The sequence below is a fragment of the Girardinichthys multiradiatus genome, chromosome 10 (assembly GCF_021462225.1).
Source record: "Girardinichthys multiradiatus isolate DD_20200921_A chromosome 10, DD_fGirMul_XY1, whole genome shotgun sequence".
Classification (NCBI taxonomy): Eukaryota; Metazoa; Chordata; class Actinopteri; order Cyprinodontiformes; family Goodeidae; genus Girardinichthys; species Girardinichthys multiradiatus.
In genome coordinates, this window is record NC_061803.1 from 7,250,771 (window position 1) to 7,261,911 (window position 11,141).

Consider the following 11,141-nt stretch of genomic DNA (forward strand, 5'->3'; position numbering starts at 1 on the left):
AAATAGCACAGTTAGCCCTTCTAACAGTAGACAACTGTATTCTTGTGTATCCCCTAGCGTATCTAGATCATATGCTTAGCTCTGAGATTTCCAAAATTCTAGTAGCATTTTAAAATCCCACATGTTCCATGACAGACAGAGCTGTCATTTAGCCTTCCAGGTATCTGCTTAAAAACTTACTCTCACCCACTCTCTCGCAGCCTAAATGAACTGGAGATATGTCAAAGAAATTGCTTCTATCACTGTGCCTCATATGACTTTATAACTTCCTGATGCTGAAAATAACTAACTTTGTGTCTTCGTTCTAAAATAAAATCTTCTCCAACAAAGAGTGTTGCTGTTAGTGCTTAAGTATTGTGATTACTGAATGGAAAAATAATCAGATTTTTAAGTTCTGGAATGGCTGACCACCAGTCAGGACTCATCAGACTGATTTTTCATCTTTAAGAGCCATATTTGAGAAATGTGATTAAAGTCATTATATCAATTAATTTCCACACATCTAACAAAGACATTATTCCAGAAGCAGCATTTTTAACAGGTCCCCAAACCTCTCTCTTTTACAAGCACCTCCTGAAGCTCTTTCTAGGGAACACTTGGGCATTCCAAAAACAGCCAGGAGATATATCTCAAGCAAATACTGCAACATTTCAAAGGTGACCTCCTGGTAGGTCGAGTACAAAACGTCTCTAACATGAATTCAGAAGACATCCTTTCAAGCTTCTCCAAATAAACTGGCATCTTTCAGTGTAGAGAACAGATGTTCCAGTCAGTAATTGAATTTCTGGAAGAAGCAAAGGCAACCCATTCAGGAAGTACCTTTTGGCTGCTTGAATTTGTCATCCCATCCTAACCTCTCTTGGTTTATGATCATATCTGATGGCTGAAACATATATTAGATAAAGAAGTAAGTTCACAGTTTTGCCTTTCAGCTGAGATATTTTTCCAGTACAACAGAATGGGTTCAAAGTGCATTTTTACCACAGATGAGGCCCCAGTCCATTCCAAACAAACTCCAAGCAGGCATGGACTGTTTACTGGTATCAAGGTATACAGAGGTTTCTTATTTTGTATTGTCCCATTCCTACAGTGTAAAGTCCTTTGAGATGCCAGAAAAAGCAGCACTATGGGGCTTTATTGACACCAGTTTCTCTGCACTGCTCCTCAGCTGGCTGACAAAATGCCACTACATCTTTCTCATACTTAGAAAAGATCGACTAGGCTATTTGACAATAGTCATGGTGTGTAAACTACTCAAGTGCCACCAATAACGTTTTATTAAAGCTGTTTTATAAACTAAAATTGACAAGTTTAAGCTGTTTCATATTAAAAGCGATTTGATCCTGATACATTTTGGTTTCAAATATTTGTGCAAAACCATATTTCTTTCAAGGTTATTATATTGTAAAAATCTCATACCAGCCCACAACTAATCCAAAGATTCCTAAAGAATAAAGTATCCAGTCAGCTGGGACCAAATCAAAGCATTTTTAAATAAACGGTTCCCAATAAACTCAGCTTACCTTTGTTGGTCGATGTTGGTCTGTGATTTTATGTCAGCTGGAACCCCTAGCAGGCCTTGCAGCCTTGTTTTTACATTTAACACAGTATTTTTTGGACCTAATTTAGGCCTAATTGTTTGACAGAGAGACAGAGAGATAAAAAGAGACTCTTTTAGCTGCTTTGATTTACTGTTTGTATGTATCATTTGACCTGTTTTGTGTGGACTGCTCAGAAAACTCTTGGTATGGGAACGATATGCTGAAAGAGTTGTTAAATACTGCAACATTTATATAGCAGTAGAACAACTTTTTCTACTAATTTTGCCGACACATTTTTTATAGTAATGAGACTGAAATATGCTAAGAGTGGAATTATCAACAAGTCATATCTAAACAGAGCATAAACATGGTAGCGTTAGCTTAACAATTCAGCTAACTTCTCCATATGAACCACAGCTTCATACCCATTATTTAATTATTATGCAATACGGATCTAGACAATATATTTAATATGTACATTTTATTTAAATTTCGTGGTCATTTCTTTAGCCATCCTGTTTTAACAGTTGTGTATTGCTATGTGTTTTTCATTGCATTACTTTTGACAGCTTGCACTCTTTCTGTATGTATAGTGCCATATATTTACATTTTATATACTAACATCAACCTGCAAAGATACAAGCAGATGGAAATTACCCTTGGACTACAATTCTACTATTTACAAACACTGTATATGTTCATTAACATGCACTGTTCCTTTTTTAAATAAATATCTGAAATTTAATGAAGTATCGGACTAGAACAAAGACTAATTTTAATTGAATTGGATTGAAAAACATGATCAGGACATCCCTAAAATAAAGTAGAGATAAGTAAAATAAATTTGTTCAGTGCCAAGCACAACTAAATCTATTCAACAAACAGTACAAGAAAAGAGATGCAACTATATCTACCCAGGTATATAGCTAATAACCTTTTTTTTCCTAAACTCACAAAGCTGATAAGATTTATTGGCTGTTATTTTAGTCATCTGATTAACTGTAGCTCTGTTAGTTTGTATCCTTTCTCTCTATCTTCCAAACTCCTGCACAGCTGGAAGACGTTCCCTTTGTGCGAAGGCGTTGATGCAAAATGCAGTGCTTCCCGCATATCAAGGTGCTGACTGACTGGGCTGTTTCCCCTGAAACAGGTAAGGATTTCACTGAGGAACAACAACATCTTTGAACTGCTTAAAGAAAACCAGAGAAAAATAAAAAAATGGATGTGACTGGTTCTTCACAAGGCTGCAAATGGGCCAGTGATATGTGCATTGAATTACAAACACTTTTCACCAAGGAAGGTTTCTCACACAACTGAAAAGAGAGCAGAACAGGCCCCAAGCCAACACAGCGTCTAACGGTTTCCCCAACAGACAGTCATTGTCCACTGCTCCATTCGCCTGTTATGTCTGCACCTCTGAGCCAAACTGGCTCACAAGACAGTCGAATATCTTACACTCTCAAAAAAATAATAAAATAAATTCAATGATATATTCACGAGCCAGAGCAAATACATGTCACATGCTCATCTTTGTGCTAACAAGTGTGCCAGTTTTTTGTACAACTGCCCATATGCTCATGAATGCGAACTGAGGAGCTCACTCAAAAGGAAGAGAGAAAGCTGAAAAAGCAAAGCAAAAATAGACAGTAGAATACAATGACAGCGAGCTGACACAATAAACCACAGGGAAAGAGGGAGGAACAGGAGGGAGAAAAACAAATGGATGAGAAAGAATATATCTCTATCCCCAATGGACAAAGCCTGGCTCTTAGAACACGAGACTAATTTAGATTTTAACCAGAAACCAGGAGCAATCCTAATAAGAAAAAATGTCCTTTTACCACCACCTAATGGATTTGTTGTGTAGATTACCTGAAATCTGAGACTTTACCTTGTTCCGTGTACTAGCACAGAACAAGAACTAAGCTATAAGATTGCTGAGGATAAAAACAAATGCACCTGAAGTTATGTTTTAAAGAACATTTCATCATCAAGCAAGACATTTTACATGTATCGTTTTAGATTTGCTGCACTGCACATCCTGAACAGTTTTTCTAAAAGCATAAAATGAAGGTGAATATGAGCTGGTCCTGCTTTTCCTGGCTGACACAGATTTCTGATTTTCTCTGTGATCTCTCTTGTCAATTCTGATTTCCTTCTAACAACTATAAATAATGCAAACTCATTTGTGTATATATATATTTTTTTACTTTAACAGTTAAATGCACTAGTCAACCATGAAAATGTGTTGCAGGTTTCTTAATTGAAGCAGTGGTTCTGAATCCAATAGAAAAAGAGGGAATTACAAGATGATCTCAGTTTTCCCATCAAACAAAGTGCATGAAAGAACATGTTCGCTGATACATTTTTCTGTTTTTTTTTTCAGTGTTGAGCTGCTGATCAAGGGAAAGTTGGTCAATTTTGATCACTTTTCAAATGATTGGAATGTATGAACATTATAAAAAATTTTAAATGAACATCCCAAGGATTCTATGTATAGAATAAAGATTATTCTCTGTGATAAAATCTCTAGCAGCAACATCATTTCTTGGCACAACCAAAGGTCAAGCAGTGCAGCAACTGTTCAATTTATCAAGAGTATCATACAGTTATTTGCTCTAATAATTTATCACGGTTATCATATCTTTTTTAGACATAACATCATTATTCAGTGGTTTAAAATCATATATACTGCTCAAAAAAATAAAGGGAACACTTAAACAACACAATATAACTCCAAGTAAATCAAACTTCTGTGAAATCAAACTGTCCACGTAGGAAGCAACACTGATTGACAATTTCCCATGCTGTTGTGTAAATGGAAGGGGGGGGGAAATCTTTGGCGATTAGCAAGACACTCAATAAAGGAGTGGTTCTGCAGGTGGGGACCACAGACCACTTCTCAGTATCTATGCTTTCTGGCTGATGCTTTGGTCTCTCGTGGCAGCATGAGACGGACTCTACAACCCACACAAGTGGCTCAGGTAGTGCAGCTCATCCAGGATGGCACATCAATGCAAGCTGTGGCAAGAAGGTTTGCTGTCTGTCAGCGTAGTGTCCAGAGCCTGGAGGCACTACCAGGAGACAGGCCAGTACACCAGGAGATGTGGAAGAGGCCGTAGGAGGGCAACAACCCAGCAGCAGGACCGCTACCTCCGCCTTTGTGCAAGGAGGAACAGGAGGAGCACTGCCAGAGCCCTGCAAAATGACCTCCAGCAGGCCACAAATGTGCATGTGTCTGCACAAACGGTCAGAAACCGACTCCATGAGGATGGTATGAGGGCCCGACGTCCACAAATGAGGGTTGTGTTCACAGCCCAACACCGTGCAGGACGCTTGGCATTTGCCAGAGAACACCAGGATTGGCAAATTCGCCACTGGCACCCTGTGCTCTTCACAGATGAAAGCAGGTTCACACTGAGCACACGTGACAGAGTCTGGAGACACCGTGGAGAGCAATCTGCTGCCTGCAACATCCTACAGCATGACCGGTTTGGCAGTGGGTCAGTAATGGTGTGGGGTGGGGTGGCATTTCTTTGGAGGGCCGCACGGCTCGCCAGAGGTAGCCTGACTGCCATTAGGTACCGAGATGAGATCCTCAGACCGCTTGTGAGACCATATGCTGGTGCGGTTGGCCCTGGGTTCCTCCTAATGCAGGACAATGCTAGACCTCATGTGGCTGGAGTGTGTCAGCAGTTCCTGCAAGATGAAGACATTGAAGCTATGGACTGGCCCGCCCGTTCCCCAGGGCTCCATCCACCAGGGTCACGTTGTACCACAGACTGTCCAGGAGTTGGCGGATGCTTTAGTCCAGGTCTGGGAGGAGATCCCTCAGGAGACCATCTGCAGTCTCATCAGGAGCATGCCCAGGCGTTGTAGGGAGGTCATACAGGCACATGGAGGCCACACACAATACTGAGCCTCATTTTGACAGAATTGACAAAGACAGAATTAGGAATTAGGAAATTTTTCCTCTAAATATTTTGGAACAATGCTCTAGCAAACTAGTTGAACTTGTCCAGCAAATCTATTATAGCTACTTGTGGGATATATAGCTGTAAAAATTAATATATATTTTAATCTAGAGGTATTTAGAGAAAAACAAAAAACATTGGAGGTAGATATAAATGTATGATCAAATCTGGCAACCATATGCAGTACCAGAATCACCATTACAACCACAATTTGCTTATTTGCTAAAAAGGTAAAAATTTGGCTCTGTGTTTACTTAAACTGGGGTGAAGAGATACAGACTTGATTAGTTTTTCCGTCTTCAGGTTATTTTACATTTTGAAAGTGCTTGAAAAATATGGTATAGAAAGATTATTGAAAAGGTTATTAAAGAGGTAGTTCAGAATTTTTGACTTTTACTGTCCTAAAACAACTTCCATGTCAAAAATGTCAATAGTGGTTTATACAAGCACTACTTTATGAACCTTTCAATTATTTTCGCATTAATTAGCAATTGGTATATATTTATGCAGATTTCCCCTGGAAATTAAGGTAATAGGGCGATGCGCCACCAATGATGTCCCTATGTGAAATAATGAGAATGGAACATATGAATCTTAACTAACTTTCAGAGAAGGCAACTGAGTTTGTGTAGTTACATGGAGCATGACGTAGCATAGTGCTACATCATGCCAACCCTAGATTATTTTAGCAGCAGTGAGACTTGTTCCTTTTTCATTGGATGGATGGATGGATGGATGGATGGATGGATGGATGGATGGATAACAGTGCTAACTAAAAAAAAAATCAGATTAGGTAATATGATGATGGAAGACTACTGGTGTCTTGTCTCCTCTCTGACTAGCTGTCAGCTTCCGCCTCCCAGCTAATCTAGATCTATAATATTTGAAGACAGAGAGAGTTATTGTTACTAATGCAAGTTTGATATTAAATGGCAATATTGTTTTTAAAGTTTTTTGAGCTGAATTTTGAATTTTCACAGAACCTTATTTCAGAAACTTTGAACTATCTCTCTAGTTTCCCTTAACATTTCAATTTAAACAAAAACAAACAAAAACTTTTAAAGATTTTAACAATAGATATCTCTTGCATTGATTCCAACTTGGCGAGCTCTGTAGATTTGTATTTTGGTACCTTGGAAGTGTTTCCTACTGACTGACTGATATAGACAAAATGCATGGAGAAAACAAAGAGACTGAAAATAACTGTCGTTCCCCGGAAAAAAAAAAATCTCTAACATTTAAATCTTTTAGTTACAAAGATCTGGTTTACTAAGAATGTGTTAGCATGTGAGGTCCTTGGCCTTTTATAGTATACAACACAAACAGATGATTCCTGATGTTCACCCGAGGGAATTGCTCGCTTTGGCAGCTTTCAGCTGTTTGGCAGCTCTCTGGCAAGTGATGTAATTGACTCTAGAGCAGCAGATTATTTTGCAAGAGGAGTCTAAGCACTGTCTATAGCTATATAGAGCCGGCTAGGCTGAAAATATTTAGCACAAGGATAAAAAAAAAAATGTCACCTGATCACTGTTTGCTGGTGCAATCAATACCACTGATACATACAGCTGATAAACGAGAGGGTATCATGTAGTGAACGTGGACATTTAATCTGTACCAGAAAGGTGCAGAAATGAGAGTTTCAGTTTTTGTCTTAACACATTTTTGTTGTTAAATGAAAAGCCATTTCATATTCCATCCCTTTGGTGACTCCTCTTACAGGAACCTGGGGTGAAAATCTAACTTAGAATTCAAAGAGTCTAAAAAACAAATTTCTACCCAGTCATGTTCACTCCTCATTACACCACTCACATCCTGCCCCACCCACATCTCACAGAAATGTAGCAGGATGTTAAAAACATGTTCCTTGTGGAATTAACAATCATGGAGCCCTCGTCCTTTAGCACAATACGAAATATGCAAAAACTCTCAGCTCTCCTGCTTTGTACCCTCTATCTCCCTCAAGCTTTTCCCTTACTTAGCCCCCTCCATCTGTTTTTTTCCTCCAATCTCGCAGCCCCCTCTCTTCATTCTCCTGCTTTGTTATTCTTCTCGCATTCGAGTCTTTCATTCGCCATCCTCTTTAACTTTGCTGTTTTTTGAAAGGGTTTGTCTTCCTTTCCTTCCTTTTCTATTCCCTCTTCACTTGTCCTCTGGTACCCTATTCTCTTCCCCGTATCCATCTTACTTTCCCTCAGTACCTCCCCCTCCCTGCCTCAATCCCCGTATCTCCCTGCAGTGTAAAGCAGTACCTGCGACATCCTGCTAAATAGGATATGTGGCCTTGCGATATCTGATTCCTCAAGACAGGAGGTGAAAGCTAACCTCTCTACCTCGACACCTTACAAACTAGAGGTATTTATTTTTATGACATAAATACACCATCGTTGGTCAGACCACATATTGCTGAACTTCAACATTTCAGATCTGGCCACAACAAAACCAAATCTAATATGTTAGATAAAGCCCTGTCTTCAAAGGTACTTTTACAATTGTAGAAATAAGAAAGAAAACTCCTCTGGAGGTAAGAGTCGCATCGGATTAATGCATAAGGTAAAGATAAAGATGAAAGGGGTGAAACCACAGGGAATATCCCCTGATATCAGCCTGTGCTAATGAATACGATTAATATTAAGCAACTGGAGTATCCACTATCCATGTGGATAAAAAAGAAGATATAAATTATGCGATTAATCCGAGAGATAAAGCTGTTACAAGGTCTACTAGAAATAATACAGAAACATTGGTACAGGAAGTGGACATTACAGTGAAAAACTGTACTTATTTCCATAGAGGTCCAAGAGCTATTCTGACACACTCATAACAAGTTGCACATAACCTCACAGTACTGCACTCACTCTTACAGCACCAGTGACCCAAAAATCTGGACTTACGTGTTCTGAAGCGGTGGTGTGGTCGTGTGGCTGGGCCTTTCGCTGGGCGCCCCTGGTTCCAGCGGGATGTGGGCTTCATCGGGGCTGCCGACTGGGAGGTTGTGGGTGGCTGTACCTTGGTGGTGCCCTTAGCAGTAGCTGTCTTGGTGGTGGATGTTGTGGTTGTGATGGTAGGAGGAGTCTGTCCTGGTTTTGAGTTGGCAGCGCTGTTGCGTCCATTGGCAGTGCTGCTTCCTTTCCTGACAGTACTGCGAGGTGTGACCTCCTTACCACTGGGCGAAGGGGTGAGACGGGTGGCAGAGGTGGTAACTGGTAGTCCGCTGACTCGGGTGCCGACTCGGTTGTGCAGGTGGGGGGCTCGGTTGCCGTCCCCATTGGAGTTGCTGCCATTTGCAGAATGGTTTGCTGGTGGACCGGATCGAGTTCTTGGCGCTGGGACAGTACCGTCAACTGCAAGCAGCGTGGTTGTTGACACCAGTGCCGTTGCAGATGCGGCTAAAGTGGTAGCCGTGGAAATGTCAGGCCCCTTGGGCATGGCACTGGGTTTTGAAAGAAATATGGGGTCTTGGCCATTGATACTTTTGGGATCAACCAGATCCGTGGGGACATAATCTTGCACAGAGCCAACCACAATCCATTTTAGCAGCATCAGACTGAGTCCCAATCCCACAAATCCCATCACCAAAGGTACCGCACACAGCCATGTCTGCTGGCGAGGCCACACAGCACACGGGCCACAGCGGAGGGGGCCTGGGGCTCGAGGGGACGCTTGTTCCGCCCCTGGCTCCTCCAGCGTCATGGCTGCCAGAGTGCTTGCACCAGAGTGTTCACTCATCCTGCCACCACTTTTTTTTGTCTCTCAGAGTGTTGGGGATGTCAAACAGGTGGCCTGATGATACACAGGCATATGTAAAGAAGATGTGGTGCAGAAAGAATGCTGCACATTTTAGACGATTATGCACAGTATGTTTATAGCTTGAATACCTACATGCACATATGTAAAACCAAGCAGACACACCCTCTCACAGTCACGTTTTAATTAAAAGCTAGCACTGCACTCAAATGCATTCAAAAGCAAAATAACCTACACTCCCTCTGGCGGACAAGAAACCAAACTCTCTCACACACACACACACACACACACACACTCACACACAAACGCTCACGCACAAAAGCACAAATGCATGATGATATTCCAACTTCCCAGGAGCATACAGGTTATGGACAGGTGAGCCAAGCAAGATGACGGTGCAGGGGGGTGAGGAGGGGAAAGGGGCGCTTCACCGTAGTTCGGTGCAAATGACGCGATGATAAATCCGAGAAAGCTTCACTCCACTGTTACAAAGGCGTCCCAAATATGTTTATATCGATCCTTAAGACTGGAGCTGTAAATCCATGTGAATGTGAGCGCACTAAGACCAACAACAAGCCAGCCAGGACGAGCCTACAGCCTTCTCCTCTATATATTAGATGATTATCGGCCGCATGGGGGTCCTTAAAAATGCAAACCTCTTTGGCTCCTAGATGTCATACGAGTTCATTTTATTCTATTTATTTAAATATATGCAGAAGAAAAAACCTTGCCGTTTTCACTTGTCTTTGCAGGCTATTTCAACTTTTCATCTAAAAGTCCAGGACCACTCGTTTCAGATGACCGTAATAATTAATCCAAGCTGGGTGAGAGACACGAAAACTGAAACAAGGCAGCTCAGCGCGGATCTGAAGCGATCTGCTAATCAGACTGAGGTGGAGATGTTTGTTGCTGGCAAAATCCAGCTGATCCAGGTCCAGTCTCCAGGCGCTGGCCACCCCCGATCGGATTATTTCCCATAGGTCTCAAATCCCTGTCTTAATGATGGGAGGAAATAAAAATATATAAAACATATTTAAAAAAGATGATTCTGCAAGTCGTCTACCCTCCTCTGCATTCCCACGGAGGTGCGAACAGCAGAGGGGGTAACGGAGAGAGAAGAGGCGAGGACGGGGTGGGTGAGAGAAAGAGAGAGGGAGGGAGGGGACAGCTGCTCTGAAAAATGATGCGGCGGCTGCTGTCGGAGGCTGCAGACTGAGGAGAGAGACGGAGAGGAAGAGAGAGAGAGAGAGACGGGAGCAGGAGGAGGAAGGGAGGGGAGGGGAGGGGAGGCATGCTGCGGTGAGTGATCAGAACTCCTACCCCATCCAAGATACTCCAAAGTGACGAATAGTGGCTGACCGTTCCTGAAACTCACTTATGCTTCCTAAAACGAGAGATTGAATCAGGATTGGAGCAAGGCAGGTGGAGGTGAAAAACCAAGAGCAATCTCTGCAGCTGATGCAGATATAGAGGCAGAGCAGAGCAGAGGGAGGAGGCGGCAGCAACAGCAGCAGGAATAGGGGAGGAGAGGAGAGGCGCTTCCATAGATGTGGACACACCCCAGGGATCCCTGAGATCCAGGGATGGAAAGATAAAGGAGGAGAGAAGAAGCACCACCGCGTTGTCTCTCTCGCAGTCAGCACACAAGCGGAAACAAACCAAACACTGGAGATTTATAATTTACGGGCGAGCTTCAACACCATACCTCAACTTGATACTTCCATGGGCGGCACTAGATAAATGCCTTATTTTACAGTTCAGAAGGGAGTAGGGCTTTAGGTGTAAAGCTTGGCAGGGTTTTTATAGCAAGTTCCTGGGAATGAGGTAAAACAATTTTACTGTATAAACTGCAGCAGGTATCAAAAACAGGCATGAATACGAC

At 41.9% G+C, this 11,141-nt stretch overlaps 1 protein-coding gene across 1 annotated transcript in view; it reads right to left on the reverse strand.

Annotated features, from left to right (window-relative positions):
* The window catches only part of nrg3b (neuregulin 3b), a 316,757-nt gene extending 306,305 nt beyond the window's left edge, over positions 1-10,452 (reverse strand). The window contains exon 1 of the mRNA XM_047377626.1: positions 8,407-10,452. Within this exon, the coding sequence (XP_047233582.1) occupies positions 8,407-9,241 (835 nt within the window). The 5' untranslated portion in view covers positions 9,242-10,452. The remainder of the gene's footprint in view (positions 1-8,406) is intronic.
* Between the last annotated feature and the right edge of the window lie 689 nt (positions 10,453-11,141).